Raw genomic sequence first — 24,140 nt, 5'->3', positions numbered from 1 at the left:
CCCTCATGGGTGGAGGAGACCTTTTCCTGCTCCCCACGGCCATACTGTCTCAGGCTGCCCTGATCATTCCTGAACTAAGGACGTACATTCACTGTGCTTCTGAGTGCTGCTCCTGCCGGCTTTCACAGATGCAGAGGGCAACCTTCACCTGGAGCCCATCTGCACAGGCCAGGGCAGGATGAATACAGATGAACAGTTTTGAGAGTCACAGTGGAGTCTCTGAACTGCAAGGTCCTGATTATCTCGGTTACTTTCATTACTTCTCTGCTGCTTCAGTTTCTCCATCTGTAAAATAGAATTAACCCACCGACCTACATCTCTACAGTGTGTACCAGGGACACTGAAACTGTTAGCTGACACCTCCCCTGAGAGACAAGGAACATCACTGTCACCATTCTTCCTTCCACCATCCGTGCATTTCCTGCATGCCACAGTCTGCAGAGAGGCCATTTAACTAAAGGACACAGTCCAGCCTGTGGCAGGTCACAGTCAGCCTTGGTCAAGGGCTTTTTTCTTCCATGGTGTCCTCCAGATAGTACTTTGGGATTTGGTCTCCTCTGGTTCACAGGTTCTTAAAGTCATTTCCTATGACTAACAAGTCCCTACCACAGATCTGGGTATTGGGGAAACAGTCTCTGGACATCAGAGCACCCAGCCCCTTTGTGGGTTCCTGAAAAAAGTGGGAGGGCAGTGGTGGGGCAGGATGGGTCCTCAGCCCATGTTGAGTGTGTGATAGATTCATGGTTTAAATGGGAAGAAAGGATCTGGAAAAAGTGGAGACAGGAGAAGGAAGCTATTGGTGGCTTCACAGATGGCCCCAGCCAGCAGGAGACACAGGGCGAGTGGGGGAGGGCAACAGTTTCTGCAGCTGTCAGGCAGGCACTGTGAGACCCCATGTCAGGCCATTTAGTTGGTAAACAGCTGAACAGCTGCCTGACAGTGTTTTGGACTTTGTTTCATTGATGTTTTCCTGAGCCATGCTTATGTTCTCAGCTACAGCACTGTATGGACTTGCATTACTTCACCTTTCCCCAGGGACACTCTGTTGCAGAGCTACAAAAGCAATGGGCTCCTATCTACATTGAGTTGCTTGACCCTGGATGCAAGGATTGACCTCACCAAATCCCAGGTCATGTGGTAGGAAACGTGCCAACCCAGCTGTTGCTTTAGAGGGTGGCAGGAAGGAAGCCAAGATAACCCTGGAGCCTCCTGACATAACTCTGAAGGTTTAGTGAGGCCGGGGTCCATTCCTGGAGAGGATGCCCCATGGGAACCGTCTGACTGGAGACTTTGTCACCTAAGAACCAGAACTTACACAGTGTGGGAGCGGAGAAGAAATATGGTCAAGTTTGCTCCCTTCTGAAAAGCAGGTGCCTAGATCTCAAAGAAATGACTCTCCAGCTAAACTAAGGTCTCTCCCTTATAGCTGACCTATCCTCATTCTAGGTGCTTTCTTGTGAGGAGTTCTGACTTTATCACCTTCATCACATTTCAGAATACAAAAATCAAATGATATTAATTAAAGATTAAGATAGGAGTTGAAGTGAGATATGATAGACCCAGCTTCTCAGGAGGCTGAGGCAGGAGGATTACAAGTTCAAGACCAGCTTGTCTGAGTTAGAAAGACTCCAAAAATAAAAAAGAGATAGGGAAAAAGCTCAGTGGTAGAGTGCCCTGAGTTCAATAACCAGTAGCACCACCAAAAAAAAAAAAAAAAAAAAAACAACAAAAAACAAAAAACAGTAATTGAAAAATCAGTAAATTACTCAAGGACTTGGTCATAAACACACAGAATGTGTTACCCCCAAAGATGACCTAACCAAAATTAAAATAGAAAAAGGTGAGGAAAAGAAGACTTTTGATAAATTCTGGGATAATAAAATAATAATGAATAATAAATATCAATCAATAATTACTTGAGGGCACATCCCTGGGATCACCCCCCAATTATGGAGCTATTATGGAAGGCAGGAAGGGGTCTCTTTTCCTGTGGTTGGGGAAGGACAAGGTGGAAAGTAAGAACTCAAGGTCTCCAACCATGTGGCCAGATCATGGAGTCTGAGTTTTGGGAATTCTCATCAGATGGGATTTGAGGCCTTCTGCCTATGACCATCCTGCCCCCACAGATGCCTCCCACCCGCCATGATTCCCTAGGCTGGCTCTGTGATTTCCCAAGGCCGCAGTGGGAGCAGCCATTGGTCCCACCTCACTGGGTGTCAGAGTCACTTCTTTAAGAAGGCTGTGCTGAGGGGCTGGGGATGTGGCTCAAGCCACAGCGCGCTCGCCTGGCATGCGTGCGGCCCGGGTTCAATCCTCAGCGCCACATACAAAGATGTTGTGTCCGCTGAAAACTAAAAAAAAAAATAATAAATATTAAAATTCTCTCTCTCTCTCTCTTAAAAAAAAAAAAAAAAAAAAAAGCTGTGCTGCTTCCTGGACCTGCCCTTTACTCTGTCAAAGAAAAGTTTGGCTGGCTATTGTCACCAAGGAGCCAACTAATCTCTTTGTTATTTTAGAACTAAGGTTTCAAAAGATAAAGGCAGTGCCAGTCTAATTCCAGTAGCTCATTTGTTGTCTCTCCAATTTTCCTCCTTTCTGTCCTCCTTAGATGCACTGAATCCCTGACTGCTCACTCAGAGGTGGACCAGGAGCCCTGGATGGGGCCAGTGCCTGTCCTTCCCCGTTAGGCCCTGTGTAGACAGGACTGTAAAGACAAGGAGAGTCAGAAGTGGGACCTGAGGAGTTTAATCATGATCCATGAGAGGCCTCAGCCCACTGCTCATTTCTTCCATACAATTGTTTCTTGCAAGAAGCCTACCCCCAAGCCTGTAGGATAATCTCATTTCACTGATTAGAAGTTCAAGATAAAGATAAAGAGAATAGAAGTCCTCTGAGGGGAAAAAAGAAAAACCAGACTGTGACTTTTTTTTTTTTTTTTTTTTTTTTTTTTTTTTTTTTTGGTAAATTTATAGCCCAAAGATTTCATTTGGGCTGAGTTTGGAAATGTCACTTCTAAATGACAAGTCATTTTCCCAGGAGTTGATGGCTCCTTGAAGTGCCTCATGCAGTTGGTCAAGCTCAGAAGTATCTCAGTGAGCAGGATACTCGGCCTCTAATAACAGAACACTTTTCTTCTAATTCTAGTGAAGACAGAGTAATTGAGCACTACAAGAAGCTGAATGGCCAGACGAGAGGTCAAGCAATCGTGAAGTAAGTGGCCCTTACAGCACTCACGGAGATTGTGTTTGTGTGTGTTAATATATCACATGTCAAGATTGTTCACTTCTGCTCAGAAAGATGTTATCTCTGGGGGGACAATGTTTCAATTGAATTGTCAAGTAAATAATCACTCTCAGAACTTTATCACACATGCCAAAGAAGTATGTATATTGTACCAGTTCTGCCGAATAACCACCCTTGTGTGCATGTTTGTGTGTGTGTGTTTGTGTGTGTTGTCTTCCCAGCTACATGAGCATCGTGGAGTCTCTCCCAACCTACGGGGTTCACTATTATGCAGTGAAGGTAAGTGAACTCATTTGGTGAAGATTGCCTATCCTGCCCAAAAACAAAAAGCAAACAACAACAAAACATTCTTTTTCTTTTTAAAAATCTTCCTGGAGACTCTTAGAGGGCTAGGAGTTGGTAAGGGAAGACTTGCCCAGAAAGACCAGATGCCACAGGAAATTGGCATGAATTTTTACCCCTAGGATAGTAAGACTTGATATGGTTTCTCTCAAAAACTCATTTTCCCTTTTGGAAGCAGTATAATAAGTCTCTAGTTCCTTTTGGTCTCACAGGAATCCCAAGAGACCAGGATAGGGGTATCTTAGTGGGAAAACTCTATCCAATATAAGGAACTGTAGGGAACAGAAACTTTCAGCAGAATCTTGTGGTTTTTTTTTGGTGGTCAAGTGCTACATAGTTAGCTTTCTAAGAGGTAGACTGGGATTGTAGGCTGACAAATGGTGTATGTGACCCTTTAAGAAAATAAGATCTGTTTTCTTGAATATTCTAATGGCAAGTCCAATGGGTATTGACTCCATTCTAAATTCTTTTTAATTTTAATTTCCATAATGTGCCAGAGTAGGATCTCTTCTTTGAAATAATAAAGATGTCCCTCATGAGACCACAAAGAAGAAAAAGTTCCCTCCTCCTCCTCTTTTCATTTACTCCTACCTAAAATGTTTAGCTGAATCATTGCCCAAAGTTCAGCTAAAAAGAGAAGAAAACACTTCTAATCCACAGACAGTCCCACCAGCCAATCAGAGCTCCTCTTGCTGTTTTACCAGTGTCTTTCTTAGTGTTTCCATCCTACAATATTTTTAATTTCTTTAGACTACACTATGTGCCATATTTCCTTCATTATGTGTTACCTTTAGCAACTCACATAACACTTTGTAAGTCATTGCTATGCACAGAACTGCCCATATCTTCTCCTAAACTGCAGATAATTGATGGTAAAGACTATATTATATTCTGTTAACATTCCCAGAACCAAGCACAGCACCTGGCCCATGATAGATGCTCAGCAAATATTTACTGAGGAAACATATTGAGAATTGAGTTGGTGGTTGGATGTCTGCAATTCCATAATGGGAACAAGTGTTAGAACTACCGTTGTGGAGCATAGAACTATGAGGTACCTGTGGGGACCTCATTCCCACCCAACAGTTTCTCTCAGGATCTCTTAAAGCCTGAAGTAGTTAAATTCTTCCTGATGTCCTACCAAGATTCTTCCCACCAATGGGAGTGCTTAGCCCCTCTTCATTATCCTTCCAGAGCTCATGTGACCGGCAAGCACATCCAGCCCTGCCTTTCTCAAGTCATGGGTGATCAGTTCCCCACAAGGAAATTCAAGGGTTTGTGAAAAGAGGCTTCAGTGGTGTTGATGTTGACCACACTAGTGAGCGCTGCGGAGTCCACTTCCATTTTACCATCTTGTTACCATAGAGGAGACACATGAATTCAATAGTTCCCCACATGATGATCAGACGCATTTCATAGGAGTTGATCCATGAGGATTTCTCAGCTGTAGGAATATTCCATGTTGATTTACAGCAGTGGCATCTGCATTCCAGAACAGGAACCAGGAATTTAGGAATTCCTGTGTCATGTGTTCCCTGGCTTGCTGTCTGTTCTAAGTTTGAGCTCAGTTTTCTCTCCTATCATTAAAAGAAGTTAAGACACTTACCACGTCAACTACCCCCATAAAAGTCTTCCAAATATTGGAAAACTGAGATTCAGGGAGGTTCATTGCGTCTTCAGACTGGTTTCCATCCGGAGTTCATTTTTGTTGGTTCTAGAACCTAACAAAAAGGCTGCCTCTGATATATAAGCTTTCTCTTTTTTTAAAGATAGGAGAGAGAGAGAGAGAGAGAGAGAGAGAGAGAGAGAGAGAGAGAGAATTTTTAATATTTATTTTTTTTAGTTATCAGCGGACACAACATCTTTGTTTGTATGTGGTGCTGAGGATCGAACCCGGGCCGCACGCATGCCAGGCGAGCGCGCTACCACTTGAGCCACATCCCCAGCCCTATATAAGCTTTCTACCTTCCATAAAACTTTAGATTTGTGCTCTTTTTTCAGACTAGAAGCAGGGCACACAATTTTCAAAGTGTTAAAAGAGTACAGGTGTTTGGCTTCTGAAATCTCAGAGCATAAGCAGATTGCTCTGTGGTTTATCAGGGCAGCACCTCTGCCCAAGCAGATGTAATGCATGCTCCCTGTTTGGTGGCCATGTGATCTCCCTGATGCCTGATTATGGTATAATGATAACACTTATGTGAGGTGGCAGGGGGCATTCAGTTTCTTCTTGTTCTATTTTTTGAAACTATGGTTGTGCACAAGTATTCCCAGAGGGGTGGGTTTAAGTCAAGCATCTTATTCTACCTTTAAATTTTTCAGCTAGGGGTGTAGCTCGATGGTAGGGCATGTGCCTAGCATGTATGAGGCCCTGGGTCCCATCCCCAGCACGGAAAAAGGTAAAAAAGAAAAAAAAACCTACATACCCCTGAAGCTTTAAATAAAATTTCAACATTTCTTGTTCCTTTTATCTTTATGATTAGACTTGAAGTACCTCATGCCCCACAAGTACTAGAAAGCCATCATTCTGATTTTAAGTTTTCAAGACACAGTGGAAGTGTGCTGGGTTTTTCCAGAGATGTGACAAATAGGATAAATCTTGGGGGAGAGCTCCTGGCATGCCCACCATAAGACACTAGCATTTGGGAACATTCCATAGCAACTCAGAATCATCCCTATTTGAATATAGAATTGCAACGGCCACCGAGGTGACAAGAGCTCTCTTTAAAATGAAATAAACAGACTTGATGTTTCTGATTTAGTTATTTACCTTGAGAATGTTTCAGCTTCAGTTTTGCTACCCTGTCCAACAGTGCCAGTCCTAAGACCCTGTCTGGCACCCAGGTGTCCTCATAGGGGAGCAGGACATTAGAGGTGACACTTTCTGGCCTGTGCTGCTGTTGGCTGGCTGGGGCTGGGGAGGGTCCTGAGTAAAACTGAGCCAACTCCCTATTTGATTTTTTTTTTTTTTTTTTTTGGACTGGGGATTAAACTCAGGGCACTTGACCCCTGAGCCATATCCCCAGCCCTATTCTGTATTTTATTTAGAGACAAGGTCTCACTAAGTTGCTTAGCGCTTCACTTTTTCTGAGGCTGGCTTCGAACTCAGGATCCTCCTGCCTCAGCCTCCTGAGCCGCTGGGATTACAGGCATGCGCCACTGTCCCCAGCTGCTTTGATTTCTTAATCCTTAAAAAAGAGAGGAGTCCCTTTCATAGTCTCTAGCTGATGGTCGATGACAGTTTCTCTGCTTCAGAAGATTGTTCACTTTACTGGAATGTTCCACATCTCTCAGGTTTTTTTTTCTGTTTGGTGAATGAGGGGCCCAGCATGGAAGACCTACAGTCTTAGAAGAAAAAAAAAAAAAAGAACAGAGCATTTGCTCCTTAAAGATAAGGGGAGAGATGCTGGTAGAGATGTACTGCAGGTTAGAAACAGAGCCAATTCCCCAGCCCAGGGCTCCCATCACCCTGTTTGTAAAACTGAGCATCTTGCTATGAGGGACACATCTGTTAACTTCCAAGGAAATTGCCTTTTCCCTTGTTTTCAGCTGAGCTGGGAGAATCTCCTCTTGATCTGTGTATCTTTTGCAGCCCATATTTACCTGTACTCTTTGATGTCCTAGGACAAGCAGGGGATACCATGGTGGCTGGGACTAAGCTACAAAGGAATCTTCCAGTATGACTACCATGATAAAGTGAAGCCAAGGAAGGTAAGGGTGGTCTTCTTTGTTGGCTTAAAGGCTCTCATTTTGAGAGAGAAACCAGGGTAAAAGTGAGTTAAAATGCTAACAACGTGTGGCCCACAGGCTTGCCAATCCCTTGCTAATTTAAGTGTATACAAATTACTCCACAATAATCCTGAGTTCCCTGGGTAAATATTTTTTTCTCCCTGTCTCTAAGGAAACCTAAGCTGTTATAATTATTTAAGGTAAGATGCCTGGCTCAGTTCTCCCAGAGCAGATGGGAGACTGTTGTGTTCCTTACTGTCTTGGGGCTGTATACTCTGAATAAACAAAAGTCCGTCTATTTTAAATCCTGAGGACAATCTGAGTTCTCTCAAAGATTTTTAAGTCAAGGTAGAGGAAAGTGGATGTACTAAAAACCCCCGCTGGTCTCAGGTAAGGAAGAGGTGAATAAAGAGATGAGCCAGAGGAGGTCCTGAGAATCCAGAGGATCTCCTGGGGCTTAGAGGAAGTGGTCAGAAAATAAGGTTATTTGCCAGAAGAGAAAGAAAGGGAAACAGAGAAAGGTCTGCAAAGTCCTTAGAAACACAAGGCAGAGCCCTGCGAGGGGCACCATATTTGAATTGTCTGTTTTCATTTACACACATTTTTTAGACCAGAACAAATTGAAAAATTATAATGGAAAAATATCTTTGAGGCAAGTGCTGTCATTCAGAATCTCTAGCAGAGAATGATAGAGAGATGGTATTTAGTTCTAACCCTGAAATACAGTATTAAAAATCTATCAAAACCACACTTGCTCTGAAAGACAGAAAAAGAGAGAGAACACAAGAGCAGGATTGGTCCATTATGTCATTGTGGTTTGAATGACAATCCACAAATAGGATTGAAACCCACACTACACATCTGAGCTTATCATACCCAAGCCAGGTTAACGATGTCTGTCCTTACCAACTTTGTTAAATTAAATAGGGAAAATGGTCCTGGGTTGGGGAGGATTTTTACTCAATTGATCAGTAATTCCCTGAAGTTCTAAGTAAGATCCTGAGAAGGGATGGAGGAATTATTCAGGGGGATATGTTGTTTTGTGGCTACCTCTAAAGCCTCTGCTTCCGTCTATTTGTGCAAAACAGACTATCCCCTTTGTTCCTATGTTTTTCCTCTTTTTTTTTTTTCATTCACAGGGTCTGTATTTCTGTTTCTCTGTGCTTGTTACAACGTGGCCTTTATAATTTTATGTGCTTTTTCTTGTCTAATTTCCTCTTTGCTTCTTCCTCCCTCTCCAACTTGCCTGACTGATTTTCTGCTTGCAAAAGCTAAGAACACTCTCAGGGCCTTAACGAAGTCCTGCTTGCATAGCGTATGCACCTTTCTTCTGCCCACATTGGAAGACCAAAGCCAACATGGATAATTGGGATCCACAGCAGAGTTCATTAAAACCTAGCGGTTGGAGTCTCTCCCTCAAAGCTTTTGAAAGACATACTAACAAGTATTCAGACTTGTTCTATTCAATGTATGAATATGTTTAAATGCTCTTTATTTTTCTAATTATGGGGAGAGGGATTGAACTAATGGGGCATTTGACCCCTGAGCCACATCCCCAGCCCTAGTTTGTATTTTATTTAGAGACAAGGTCTCACTGAGTTGCTTAGCGTCTCACTAAATTGCTGAGGCTGGCTTTGAACTTGCCATCTTCCTACCTCAACCTCCCAAGCCGCTGGGATTACAGGCATGCGTCACCACCTGTTTTTCTAATTATGTTTCTAATGAAGATTGAAAATGTAGTGAAAGAGCACTTGATACATGTCAAACACAAGGTGGAACACATAGCAAAGGTTCGATAAATCGTAACTATTAGTGTAAGAGTGGAAAACAGATTTTGAGATAGGAGACCAAAGGTATAAATAATCAGCCACTGAATAAGAGAATTTACAATAACTTAAGACGCTTTCTCAGGTCAATGATTTAAAAATATTAAAAGGTCAACGTATTTTTCCAGGGCGTTGGCTCCAACTCAGACTGAATTGTTATTTGACATAACTTATGTTTCTGTGGCCTTTGAGGAAGAAATTGGAAATTTCAAGCCTATTACTAGTTGAAGGAAAACTGAGCTATGGAGCTTTCAGAGCCATTCATTCATTCATTCAAGAATGGTCTGCATACCTACCTCTTGCATGCCAAGCACGGAACCAGAGAAGACACAAATCCAGTCTTCCAGTCCTGCCCAGTGTATCAAGGAGAGAGCCATGTGATAATTGAGCCAGTGACTGTTAGTCTGTTTGCTGTTACTAGTAACACAATACCAGGAACTGGATAACTTTACAAAGAAAAGAGGTTTATTTTGGCTCATAGTTCTGGAGGTCCAAGGTCAAGAGCTACATGCAGTGAAGCCCTTCTTATTAGCAGCGTCCCTGGGCAGCACGGGGCATCCTCACATGGCAAGAGATAAGGAATGTGTGTGCATATGCAAATGCATGCATGAGGGTGTGTGTGTGTGTGTGTGTGTGTGTGTGTGTGTGTGTGTGTGTTCTGGTATCTCCCTCTTCTTATAAAGCTACCAGAATGCAATCATGGGGACTTCACCTTGATAATGTTATGTGATCCTAGCCATTTCCCAAATGTGACCTCTAAACACCATAGTCATAAGTTTCTGCCCTCTTAATACCTCACAGTGGGGTGAGGTATTTCAACATATGAATCCTTGAAGGACCTTCTTCATAACATAGCAATGTCTTGGTGCCATATAGAAGCCTGTGTGAGGTGGGTGGTAAATTAAGAGAGTATCCACTTGGGTGTAAGGAGAGAGAATAGCCTTCACAGAAGAAGCAAAGGTGAGCTGGATCTTAAAGGGCTGTGAGTGTTTTGCAGATGGACAATAGGACTGGGGAGGGGGTGTGAGAGAGTGGCCAGTATGTAGGGACACTCAGTGGGGGGCATCAGGGTACAAGGGAGTCCAGAGCACACACAGAGCTGGAACACAAGCTGAGGAAGAAGCTGGAGGGGAGGCTGAGAGCCTGCAGTGGCCAGTTCTGGAGGCCTCAAAGGTTTTGCTAAGACAACTTCACCCTCTCTCAGCAGCAGGAGCCACAGAATAGTATGTGGAGCCGAGGAGAATACCATATCAGATTTTCACTGATATAGAAGTGCCCATCTGCTGTGTGGAGGATGGCTTGGAGGAACACAGGACTTGGAAGGCAGGACTACTTTGAAGTTGGGGACTAGGGTTGACTCTCAATAATAGGGATCGAGGAGGAAAGATTCAAAGGAGATTCTAGAAGGCAGATGTTATGGTTAACTCTGGAGGGAGAGATGGCAGTAAGAGAAGAGGGCAACCTACAGGGACTGTTAGGCTTCTTAGTCAGCCAAGGCATGGGACCTTGAGGGAGGGAGACCTGGGAGTGGTGGATGGATGCAGCTAGAATATGCACAGTTTGAGGCTTAACAGGCAGGCCATCAGGGTCAGGTATTCACTTGGAGCTCAGGAGACTCAAGAATTTCCAAAGCATTGTTGAACCAGAGACTGAACAGGGAGAGGAAAAGTAGGAGCAGTCACTCCCACCCCTGAAAATTCACCATTGACTGTGCATTAAAGATTTTATCCCCTTGTCATGATGATCCCTGGGAGACAGAGAGGCAGATCTTGATTGTGTGGGTCCTGAAGCTTGCACATTAGCAGGGGGCCCTTTTTGAGAAACAAATCTATAATCAAGTTAAATCAGGACTTTGAAAGGCCCTTAAAAGGAAGTCCCAGCTTCATTAGTTTCAAGGAGTACCCCACCTCTGCTAACACATGGATGCCACTTAAAACCAAAGACTCAACCAGAGCCATAGTTATGAAATAGCAGCTGCAAGAAGAGCTGGGCACCATATCTTTTTCCTCTTCTCACACCCAACATCATCACCATCATTAAAAGACCATAGCTGTTATATAGGACACATGAGAGGCTCTGAACCCATAGGGCATGAAGCCTGGTTCCAGAACTGGACTTTAAGGAGGCACATAGTGAGGAATAGCGATGCACTTTCTCCCAGGAAGCACCACACTCTATCTGGTGCCTCCAGATTGTGGTTATGTCAGCAGTTCATGGGAGACTGCTCTAGTGTCTGGTTGCCTCCTCCAGTCTTGTCCACTCACCTCTGACCCTACAGCAGAGAAGGTAGAAAGCCTCCTCCCAGTGATTCTGGTGTGCAGCTGGAGACGGGGACCATCACTCATGGCCACCCATGCTTCCTTTGCACACTCAGACTTGGGGAAAGTCAGCTAAGCTCAGAAGGTGTGGCTCCAGTGTCCTGCACACTGAGAGCTGGCAAGTTCCCAAGCATAGATTTGAGGCTTAGTAAGCTGCTTGTGAGGGACGCTTAATGAGCTGCATGTGAAGGATGCCCTCCAGGTGTCACCACTCCCTCCTGGCACAGGGGCCAGGCCACCTCCAGCCTTCGGGGATCCTCGGGAATTGGTAGCACCCAGTTTTGAGCACCTGGAGAGAAGTCTGTGGTAACAGCTGCATCTGTAGCCCAGGAAGCTGCTCTCGCCCAGGGGCAGATAGACCTTTGCTGATACTCTGACCCAGTTATAGCGGCTCTGTCACATGGCACTACAATACTAAGAGCCAACATTCAAGTAGAGGCAGCGTCAGAGCTGAGCCTGCTGCTTCCCTTTGAAGGTCCTGAAGGCATCCTCTGATGTGCACAGGAAACCATTAGCACAGCCAGAGGAGTTCAGCAGCTGCCTGTGAGAATCTGCTCCTGCATAGCCAAATAAGCCCCTGAGAAATGCCCCCAAAAACCACTGAGGAGGGGTAGCTGATGGCTGTCCAGAAATGGGCAGGGCTGCTGTAGTCTGGTCCTAGTTGTCTGACTGAGATGCAGTTTGACATTCTAGCTCCAGAGTCTACCTTATGTCACTGAATCTTCATTATGAAGTTTAGTGGCTTTGGCTTTGGTACAGAAGAACCTCACAGGTGGAATAGAGGAGAGAGAGAGAGCATGCTGCTCCCTCCTGATTGTGCCCTATTATCTGCTGCCTGGATCTTCAAGCTGCCGAGTTTTGTTTAAAATGTTTAAAAGCCAACAAACAAAAAATGGCCTTTGGGGCACATGTTGTGTCAGGAAATACTAGACATGTGGGAACATTTCACAGACTGGATTTTGCCTTTTGGATGTGTTCAGAAGAGTTCAGAAATGTGAACTTCTGAAGACCACATCCCTCATATTTGGGGACAACATGCAGAAGAATAGCCCACAAATGCCCTAAAAAGTGGTAAACAAGTCTAAGTGTTTGAAATCTACAATATAATCGCATTCCCCAGAGCAATGGTCCTTGCTTAGGTGAGTTGTTTTTTAAAAACTCAGGCAAAACCCCAACCATATCTGTAGATAGGTTGCAGAGTTGCTATTATTATTTTTAAGAAATCACCTTTATTTTAAAATTGTATAATTCCTAAATTTCTGATTTTTTATGTTAAAATATCTTTTTTAAAAGTGAATTGCTGGTGCAAGTAATTTTTAAGTTTTTTTTTATTTTTTTATTTTTTTATTTTTTATTTTTAAATCTTTCCATTACATTTTTTTATTTTACTTTTATTTTTAGAGCTAAATAGTTACACATAGTAGTTGGGTTCATCATCTAAACTCATCATGCATGCATGGAATTGGATTCAGTTCATGATCCTCCCCACATTTGCAGAAATGTTTATAAGCCATTAAATAGCCCCACATAGGCTCTTAGGAAATCTTGCTTTCTGCCCTTCAGCCAATGATTTTCCCTTTCACCCTCAATCTGCCTCCCCACTTCTGAACTCTTGTCATATTCACATGCCATGTGACTCTTGGAAACATCCCTTTTGAATACTGCAACTCTTTCCCTTCACGGTGTAGTGTCAGAGCATGAGAGCCGCATGTCTACACGCCCAACAGTCTCCATTTAGCAGGGGTAACAGAGGTCAGAGAGTTACAGTGGCAAGCAAATAAACAAAAACTTTCAGCTCTATAGATTATTTTACCCTATTTTATCCTTGTTACAGAATCCTATTTTTAACATGTGCATGCCTGTTTGAAAATAAATGCTGCCTGAGTGAGCATTTCAAAGTAAAGGTCCTGTCAGGGAACAACTGAAATAGTGTCTGACTGGCCCTTGGGCCCTTGAGATCAATCTTGAGCTTCATCTTAGTGTACATTTATGGTGAAGTATAGAGACCCAGGCCATCAAAAACAGAAAAATGACCATCAACAGTGACACTGACTGTCCCGTGGGTTTTGCCAGTTGCTTTGGTACAAGTAAGCGTATTTCCTTTCTTTCCCAAAACCTTTGAGAAGTAAATGAAACATATCGAAGAGGCCTTATTTATTAACTTTTGCAGAACCTGGATTTCATGGGGCAGATTCTTACCTGGGGCTTCATCTATGGAGGAGGAGGTCCTCCACGTCCTTAGATCAAAGCCTGGAGAAGTGTGATAAACTCTAATCTCTGGGACAATCTACCCGCTTTGAGGGCAAAGCGGCATTAGTCCCAGTAGTGTGAAGTCAGGCTGTTTTGCACCAAAGACTCACAGCATCACCAGCGCCAGGCTGATCCCTCTTCTCAGAAGAATCCCTGTGTTTTGTACTCTTTACAGCTGTAGGCAGAGCGTCTGGTCATCAGAGGCTGTTATAAATTAAAGCAGAAAATTCCATCTGAATGGGACACTAAGAGAGTTAAAGATCCCTCGTGCTGTATCTGAGGCTAGAAGCGTCAGACAGCAGATAGTGTGAAGCATGTGATTCCTAAGACCCATCCAAGAAGGAATACTCAATATCTGTAGATCATCCGTCCCAGATTTAGCCAATTCACCAGCCGCGTTCGATGAAAACTCTCCATTGGGAAAGAATGGTGACATCGGTCCTTGTTACATACTTAGCAGACAGCATTTACTTGTTTATTTGATGTGCAATTAGGGGGGCTTTTATGTACACTTAGATGCACAATTAGAAGCATTATGGGGTCCCATCTGAGGCATTAGGAGAAGGAACCAGAGTAATTAGCCTGCCCCTTGTCCCTGAGCAGCCAGTATGGCTTCCTATGATTCCAAAGAGTATTTCAGAAGTGGGGGAGTTGGCTCTGGGAATTGATGAATTACTGTCACCTCCTCAGATTAGTAAAGACTTTTGAACTGTATAAGATGATGAGACAGGAAGGGAAGATAATATTTACAGGAAATATTCCATTAACTATGAGCTGGCTCCCAGCAGCATGGCCCTGCTAAATTATTCAGTATGATAAGAACTGCTGACTTCATTTTCAGCTTCTCTTTGGATGTGCTTGACTCATTTGCTGATTGCTAAGCCCTCTGACTTGGCTGGCCCTGAACGGGTGGCTCCTTCATTCTAGCATCTGTGTTCCCCTCGGAAACCACACCCTGTGTACTCCTGGGAGAAAAGCTACACTTAATGCGTTTAGCATTCTTAGCATTTTGCAGCCGCTGCTCATTCACAGTGCAGGATCAAAGGGCCTCCTCCATTTGCCTCTTATCAGTCCTTCAGATCTCTGTGAAGGCCTGAGTGGACCTGGAAGAGTTTAGTGCCTGTGGGTGAAAGGCCCTGACCGTGGGTCATCAGGAAGGGCATCCTCAAAGCTGAGCAGCAGACCTGGGGGAGGGGAAGGGGACATAGGGAGTTACCAAAAACTCCATTTAAAAATAAACCTTCAACAAAGAAAAGAAAAAAAAAAAAAGACAGTAGGGTTATGAGAAAATCATGATCTCGTTCTGATATGAAGAAACATTTTCTATGATACGTTTGTACATATTTTTAGAGAGAGAGAGAGAAAGGAGAGAGAGATTTTAATATTTATTTTTTTAGTTTTTGGCGGACACAACATCTTTGTATGTGGTGCTGAGGATCGAACCCAGGCCACACACATCCAGGCAAGCACTCTACAGCTTGAGCCACATCCCCAGCCCCCGTTTGTACATATTGATGAGGTATAATATAGTGTTTTGATTTAATATATATATTTATATATATATATATATGACATCATGATGAGATCTCATTTGGCAGACAACAGTCCTGAACATGGCCCTTCTCAAACCACTATCAGACGTGCAGTGTTACCTGTGTTGCAAAGAAACCCCTGTCTCTTCTCCAATACAAGTATTATGATCATCTGAGCATGTTGAGATAGAGTGTTAAAAGTTCACTGCAGAGCATGCAACAATGAAGAACCCACCACTAAAATGGCGCCTATATGAGGGTTTCTGAAGGGAATTCAGACTTAACAGTCAGGCTCCGGGGGAACTGACCTGAGCTCGCTTCTGATGATGATATATGGAGGCAAGATCCTGGGGTCAAGAAGCAGGACCCAACATTTCTGGTGGGTCCTTTTTACTAGACCACTCTGGCTGAGCAAGTCACCCTGCCTCACCAATTCCCATTTGTCTTCTAGTGCTTGAAAGAAACCTGATCTTGCTCATATAGCAAAATGAGCTTGCTCTAAACATTGAATGAACTGCTTAAAAAAAAAAACACTGAAATAATAAGTAAATTCAAGTCCTAATACAACACTTTTGAAAGCACCTTCCATTTTCCCAGACTTCCTAGGTCACTACAACCCTTGGAGTTGTTGGATGTGGTGAGGATATATGGCTCTTCCTTCTGGAAGTTCATTCACTTGTTCGTTAAATGTTGTCCAAGTGCTTATCATGTGCCAGAGCTTCGCTCTCAGCTCTGCAGTCAGGGCAGGGGGAGACAAGCTCCCTGCCCTCCCAGAGCCCACAGTCTAGTGGGAAAGGCAGTCAAATGACAGCAGTAAATAAATCTATAATACAGAGGGTCCAAATATTAAACCTTATGAAGGCAATAAAGCAAGAGACTCAGAACTCATATGTGGTCAGGAGTAGTCTCTGAGCAGGGAGCATTTAAGTGACTCTGTACCTCAGGTTCCCTGGGAAGGACAGGGTAAGATGGCCTTGCATGCAGTAAGTGTAATGGGGAGATCTCCCAGATTAGGAAAATGGGAAGTCAGCGGGACAAAGCAGAGAGAGAAGCTAAGCTCCTATACAATCCTGACTTGGCATCACTCAACCTAGAGTGATGTTCTGAAGCTGAAGTCCTCAGAATCATCGCCATGAGGCTAGGGGCCAAGCCTTGGCCCCCAGCATCAACCAATCATTAGGTCTAGGTGACCTGCATAGAGCGGGGCTTGACCTTGGGAAAGTGACTCTCTCCAGCTGAGGGGGATTCTAAAAGAGGAACTCTGAGAAGAGAGACCAGTCAACACAGCACAGTGTTTTGACCACAATGGTTCTCAAACTATGGTCCTTGGATCAGCAGCATCCATATCACCTGAGAACATGGTAGAAATGCAAACTTGGTTTCCCCACTGGGACTTACCCATGGAGGAACTTATAATCTGCCTCCCCAGGCCCTCAAGGTGATTTGAATACATGCTATAAAGTTTGAGGAATACTCTTCTACATATAGGCAATTAAGGAGAATCTTTATCTATGATTCTACTTTATCCAATTTATGTAATTATCTCTTTTTTTGTTGAAAAGATGTTTTAGTCTGTTAAAATCAAATTCCTTCCTAGAACAGTTGCACCTTAAAAAAAAAAAAAAAGGTTTTGTAAGCCAGTGATCTCCACATCCACTCAAAGATCCAAAGTAAATCTCCACCAAAGAACTTGGGTACTATTAACTCAATTTCAGGATATTCAGAAAAAGTCATTACAGAACTTCTCTGTGTCTCCTTGTTTCAATCTGTGAAATGGTGACTCTTAAGATGCAGGATGAATGTAGTCTAATTTTCTCCATCTTGAATAAGTTTGCCTCTCAAACAGTTTCCCATTCCCCAAGATAAAAGCACTCTTGCCCTTGACATAGCAAAATATCGTTCCAGTCATTTTTTATACTGATGAAAGTCAGGGTCTCCTCAGAGTAAACAACATCTCTTTGTTAAAATAATTGATTTTTTTCCCCTTGGTCCTTGGATCTGGGAATCCACAGTCCCTTAGTTCCCACAGGTTCCTCTGGAGACCATTTTGACTCCAGTCCTGAGTAAGCCAAGCTTCCAAGAGCACCAGCTTGTATTCTTGTTGAAACTCATGCTGGTGTCAGACTTTGACATTTGAGGAAGGTTAATCTGTCTTTGTGCAGGTAAAAAGGCATTGCCTCATCCAGGTGGGTAATTCTTCAAAGCTATTATGTGAGATATGAGAGAATTTCCCTGAAAAAGTACAGGAAGAGTTATGCAATTATCCCTTAAGGAGAGGGGGTCCACTTCTCTCCCAGGGTGACATGCTCAGAGGCACCTCTTGGAGGAAGTACATTCAAGCTCTGAAGATCCTCCTTATGGTCACTGGGGCCAGTCTTTCGGCTTCACAAACCTTCGGGGAGGTATGTACCTTCTTCCGCCTCACGCATTTGGCCACGTACCTGGGCCAGTAGTCAAGACCATTCTACCTCCATTTCTGCTAGATGAATCACTTCCCTGGGCCTGAGTTCCTCCTCAACAAGGTCGATGTAGCTGATAAGGAGTCTTGAGATTGAGAGAATATTCAGGAAGAGGAATAAAACAAGAGGCAAGCTCATTTTAAAGCCAGGGGGGAGTAATGAATAAAAGAAAGAATGAAAATTAGCATTTTTCCAGGAGAAGGTGGTAGAAGGGGGAAATGCCAGTTTCTGTGTCTTTGTTCTCCAGATGAGCCAGAGCCCAAGCTAGAGCTTATTAAATGACCAAGAGTAGCTTCTCTCCCCCAGCTGATATGCCTTTTGTGGTATGTGGTCTCCTAGGACTCCTCTGATTCCCACGCCAATGCCTGGTCACCTAGACTTCTTGTCCTCCCTGCCCCTACATAGGCACGCGCACCAGCCCCAAGAAAGGCCACATAAATAGCCACGTTGATTGTGTGGACAAGAGAAGTCAAACACGACACTAGGTATTTATAACATGCAAATAAACACACAGCCGGACAACACAGTGGCTCCCTCGAGACTGACAAGCTTCTAAATAACTCTGCAGATGCAGATTCCCACTCCTGAAGGCCCCATTGACCTTGGCTGTAATTTGAAGAAGCAAATCAAAACCAAATGCTATTGTTGGATCCCAACTCACTGCAGAAGAGCATCCACTAGCCTCATGCACTCCAGTAGTAGCTTATGAATAGCTTTGGTGTTTCTGGCTTGTAAACCAAAGACTTTGCAGAGTACAGCAAGAACATTGACCACAGGGTCTCAAGGGCAAATCTCTTTTATCTCATGTTACTCCTTGAAATGTGTTCTTCCCTTGTCTCTTGATAAAACCACAGGGCAGTGCGTGACTTTTCTGATCACTCCTACATTAAATATCAAGTTATGCAGTCCCTTTAAATAGCAAAATAAGCTTTTCTTAAAAATCAGAATGTCCAGTCCTTTAGGAAAGCTCCTGTGTCAGATTTCTGCCTATAATAAACTTCCTGAGATAATCAATTTATATGGACAAAAGCATTATTTTGGCTTGCAGCTTTGGTGCTTCTAGTTCCTTATCTAGTTCTGTTTTGCTTTGGGGCCTGTGCTAACCTGGCAGGAGCAAGTGGTAGAGAAAAACCACTCATTTCATCACCAAAGCAAAAGACAGAAGAGGCAAGAATTGGAGTCTTCAAATCCTCTTCAGGGGGCTGTGGTGGTTCAGGGGTAGAGCACTTGCCTAGCACATGTGAGGCACTGGGTTCAATCCTTAGCACCACATAAAAGTAAAGAAAATAAAATTCCCTTCAGGAACACACCCTATGACCTGAGATGCTCCCACTAGACCCCACTGAAAGGTTCTATCACCTCCCAATGGCACTCCCCTGGGGACCAAGACTTTAATTTTGGGGCCTTTGGGAGACATTTAAGACCTAAACTATAGCAGCTCCCAGTTTGATTTAAAGTTAGATCTTCTCCCATCTCCCAGTTGGACTCTACCTCTCCTCCAGCTCATGTGACCTCAAGGGCACCTGTCGAGCTCTCTCAATGACCCAATGCACCCTGTTCCAGTAGGTGGAGGGGGACAGTAGGCATCATCTTTGATGCCACCTTTCCTCTCTGGGGAGTGGTGAGTGCACAGCACATCCCTCTCCCAAAGACACCTCCTCTAATAGAGCTCTCTGGCTTTCCACCCTCCTAAACCTTTCATACTCCAGCTGTGGGTGAGGGATTTCAGAGTCATCTGAGGTTTGTTTTTTTTTGTTGTTGTTTGTTTTATTTTATTTTTTAATTGTGATAAAATTCATACAACCTAAGATTTCCCCTCAACCACTTTTCAGCGTACAGTTCGGTAGTGTTAAGTGTATTCACGGTGTTGTGTGACGCACCTCCAGAACTGTTTTCGTCTTGCAGACACTTTGTAACCAATAAACAATGATTTCCCATTTCCTCCTCACTGAGCCTCTGGCAGCCACAATTCCACTTTCTGTTTCTATTCTTTGACTATTCTAGATATTCAGATAAATGCAACCAAAGTATTTGTCTTTTTGTGCCCATGGGTTTCATTTGTTGATTTGTTGTTGTTTTGTTTTTTGGTATGGGAGATTGAATCCAGGGCACTCTACCCCTGAACCCCATTCCCAGCCTAAAGGATTTTTGTTTTGTTTTTTGATCTATTTTTTGGGGGGGGCGGGTACCAGGATTGAACCCAGGGGCACTTTACCATTGAGCCATATCTCCACTCCTTTTTATTTTTCATTTTGAGACAGAATCTCACTAAGTTGCTTAGGGACTCGCTAAGTTGCTAAGGCTGGCTTTGAACTTGTGATCTTCCTACTCCAGCCTCCCAAGTCACTGGGATTGTAGGTGTGCACCACCCTAGCCGCAGACCATCGAGTTTTAATATCTAAACTAGGCCACTTTTAGGGGTGGGGGGGCTGGGGATTTGGCTCAAGCGGTAGCGCGCTCGCCTGGCATGTGTGCAGCCCGGGTTCGATCCTCAGCACCACATACAAACAAAGATGTTGTGTCCGCCGAAAACTAAAAAATAAATAAATAAATAAATAAATAAAAAGAAAAGAGGCTTATCGATTGTGCCAGGATGTCATTCAAACCAGGGCTGCTACAGGCAAGCAACGGCACGTGTTGACCCATCTAACAGCCAGGTAGACTTCCTAACTGGCTCTTGGTTCCTGCTCTTTTCTTCCTTCTGGAAGGTCTGCTCCCAATTTTCTTTCAAGGTGTAGCTCATCTCAAGGTCTCACCCAGGTCTTCCATTTTACCATCCTTGGCTCTAGTGACACAGAGGCAAAGTTACCTGCAGACAGCATAACTCACAGCAAGCCTGTGTGGGGTCAGTGGATGGAGATTCCAGAGAGCCCTGGGCAGTGATGTAGACTGTCCCACCACTAATTCTTTTTCTCTGGCATGTCCAACAGATGTTTCTGATGGCTACGTGGGGTTTTGTGCATCCCTTCACTGGTCCTGAGAACACTCGGGAAGTCACATATGGCCATCTAATATAGCCCATGGGGTCTCTGTGCCCCCTGTAATGTGCTCAGCTACTTGTAATGAATGTTCCTATTCTGGCTTTTAACAGGAGGGCAAAGAGCCAGAGGGGCTGTAGGTTCCAACCTCGGGGTACTCAAGTTTAACTGGCATTCAAAACCCAGCCCTACCTTCAGTAAGCATTAGAAATCCCAGCTGAGTGAATTTCTGTGTGTGCATGTGTATTTTTAAATACATAATTGAGTTTATGTTTGAGGTTTGAAGACTCATAAAATCTGGTCACTGGCCGGATTTTCACCAGCAGCAGAGCAGCAAGAGGAGAATAGCGTGCTGTCAGGGCCTCTGCCCCGCTGCCCCACTGCCCTGGTGCTGACGGGCAGGGGAGTGAGTCGCCACAGTGGAGGCCCCCACGGCAGAGGAGAAGGGGTGCTGGCTGGGGAACTGTCTGACAAGGGTGAGCAAGCTTCCTTTGGAAAGGGATACTCTGAGGATTAGGGGGCCGTGTTTTTATCCTGGACTACCGCTACTTTTGAGGACTTTGACTGAGTTTTAATCAAAGATTATCACTGATCCCTGAGGAATCCAGTCTAGGATTTACTGGCCAAACCAGCAGAAGGCCACAAAGAACCTTCTTGTCACTCCCCTTTCTTCCTAATCCCCAGCCCTAGGTACCCCCAATCTACTTTGTTTCTCTCTGGATCCATCTATTCTGGACTCTAAAAAATAAATAAATAATTTGTGGTCTTTTGTGACTAGCATGTTTCACTTAGAATAATGTTTCCAAGGGTTCCTTCATGTTGTGACATGGATTGATCTTCATTTCCTTTTTATGGCACAGTAATATACTAGTATCCTTTGATAGTTACTTCACCATTTTTTCCGCACCAACATAACATGCGCGCGCGCGCGCACACACACACACACACACACACACACACACACACAAATGGCGTCCCAGACCCCTGTACCTGCTGTGGTATACAGCTGCACAGTTATGCACTTGATTTCTTTCTGATATTCACTCAGATGTCATCTTCATGAGACCCGCCCCGACTACCTTCTTAACAACAATGACCCTGTCCTAGTCACCTTACCTGTTCTACATTTGTTCTTGCCACCTGTTACCCTTGGACTCTCTGTTCCCTCTGGTTTTCTTATTTATTTCTTATTTATCTCTTTACCCCTCTCCTCATAAGATGTCCAGGGCAGTTTTATTCACTGCCGTATCCTGGGGGACCCTCAGCGTCTCACACACCGTACACTCCACAAATGGCTGAATGGATTAAAGTATGGGGGCAAAATATTTAATAGCCTGTTGCCAACCACCACTAATTGTGAAGACTCTCCATATGTATTTGTCCAGTGGCCTCAGATTTAATTATAAATAGGACAACTCGTGTAAGGAAGGGTTTGTGAGAGCTCCCTCCACGTAAAGAGTAAGACATCTGTATGGGCGAGGAGGAGAACAGAGAGGTTCTGTAGCTTTCTACAGCTTCGCTTTGTAGATGAAAAAAATGAAAAGCATTAAGAATTGCTCCCATCTGGGCTCTCCTTTGATTTCATTTTTTTGCCCATTGAACCAAAAGGAAGCTGAGAGCTAATAGTAAGTAGATACCCAGAGCATGTAGCTGGAGCCCTGCAGACCCTTGAACAATTCCAGCTAATCTGGGCTCCTTTTCTTTCTTAGAATCAGGAAGCATTAGGTTGGGAAGCCTGCTTGTTGAATTCTAGTAACCTCTTTGTCTTAGACCGTAGCCGCTTGTTTCTGCTGAACCATACAGTACTTAGGGAGTTCTGAGTTATGTGAGGTTGGTTTTTTTTTTTTTTCTTCTCATATTGTGTATGATTCAAAGGGGGAAACCCAAGCTGAATTGACCTTCCTGAAACTGTTAAACCTGTTTAGCACCAAGCCCCAGCACAGCCAGAACCTGTTGTCCCCAACTCTGCCTACGATCCTGGGACTCAAGAGTCAGCACCTGCTGATGGGGTCAGTAGACTGCACCATACAGCTTCCAACCTGCCCCCACCCTAACAAAGAGCCTGGAGCAGAGAAAGATGTTTCCAGGCAAGATGAGTTGTGACAATTCTCTCCAGGATTCTAGTTGGAGACCATAAGCTCCTGGGATTGTAGATGTCCCCAGTTCTCTCTGGACTAGAGTTGAGTTCGGATAGAGCTACCAGAAGGAGGACTGTGGCTTCTTGGTTGAGGCAGAAATCCCTCTGTGGCTGGCTGCAATCACCAATTCTCTGTTGCTACATCCCTTACAGTTGAAAAAATGCATTTTTAACAAAATGTCTGGGCTCAATCACTGGAGATTCCTTACCTCAGGAAAGTAGCCTGAATTCAAGCAGAAAGAAGAGAGTTTGAATACCTGCTCCCATGCTGTATCATCTGTGTGACGTTGAGAAAGTAACTTAACCTCTCTGAACTTGGGTTGCCATAATACCTACCTCATAAAGTTTTCTATTCATTCATTCATTCATTCAACAAGCAGTTATTGAGTATCTAATATGTCTCAAGAATTGTGCTCAGGGCTAGAAAAATAACATCCCAGACCTTAAGTCTGATGGAGAAGATATTTGAGTAAAAAAGACATTCATAACACAGGATGATAATCATTGTCATAGAGGGCTGCACATGAATATATGGGAGAACCAGCCCAGCCCAGACTGGGATTGGGAAGTGTGGAGGGCTGGGGACCCTTCTGGTGAAAAGAAAGTAGTTCAGGGCAGATTGCTAAAAAATTTCAATTTCCTCTTCTGCTGTCACTTCTCTCCCTCCCTCAAATTCACGGTTCCTCCAGTTGACCTGCCAACTTTAGAATTCTGGGGGGAGAATCAGAGCTTTAAATAGAGCCAGCCCTTCTAGAAAGACAGGGAATTTAGACTTGAAGTTCTTGTCCCTAGAAAATATCCCCTCACCTCTCTTCTCTCTGAGATGGCATTCCAGAAGGAGGATCCAGAGAGGGAGAGCACTAACATCAATAAGGGTCAGAGTGCAGAAATGGCCTCTGTCTGCCTTAGGGGAAAGCCAAACTCAGAACCTTGGACACAAAGCTGGGAGTAAAGGGAGGCAGGCCCACCACCTCGCCCCCTGCTGGCTGCAGCCGCAATTGCAGAGCAGCCTGCAGGACCAAGAGAGATACCCAGCAGAGTCTGGTTTGAAAAGCAAGCTGCAAATGTCTAGCTGGCTGCCAAGTCCCCTGCCTAGCTCCCTGGCTCACTCTTCAACTAAGGGATCCTGGAACTTGCACCTGATATTTCAGAGTACACAGTGCACCTCCCTCCTATGCCCACCAACCTGAGGACTGTGACCTTACCCCTCCCCAGAAGGAAGGGCTGGTTCTTGAAGCACCAGAGATTTGAGCACACAAACAAGCTGCTGTTGAAAAATGATTCCTGAGCAGTGCTTGCTGATTTGCCTTTTTTTTTTCTTTCCTTTCC

At 44.1% G+C, this 24,140-nt stretch overlaps 1 protein-coding gene across 4 annotated transcripts in view; it reads left to right on the top strand.

The window, feature by feature from the left end:
* Positions 1-24,140, top strand: part of FRMD4A (FERM domain containing 4A) — a 311,522-nt gene that overhangs the window by 223,307 nt on the left and 64,075 nt on the right. For all 4 annotated transcript variants that reach the window (XM_081297994.1, XM_081297993.1, XM_081297992.1 and 1 more), the window contains exons 9-11: positions 3,145-3,210; positions 3,465-3,522; positions 7,207-7,293. In XM_081297994.1, the coding sequence (XP_081154120.1) occupies positions 3,145-3,210; positions 3,465-3,522; positions 7,207-7,293 (211 nt within the window). The remainder of the gene's footprint in view (positions 1-3,144; positions 3,211-3,464; positions 3,523-7,206; positions 7,294-24,140) is intronic.

Source organism: Spermophilus citellus (genome assembly GCF_964194105.1).
Source record: "Spermophilus citellus genome assembly, chromosome: 6".
NCBI classification, from domain to species: Eukaryota; Metazoa; Chordata; class Mammalia; order Rodentia; family Sciuridae; genus Spermophilus; species Spermophilus citellus.
The sequence above is the reverse complement of the archived record's forward strand: the minus strand, read 5'-3'. Positions and strand labels throughout refer to the sequence as shown.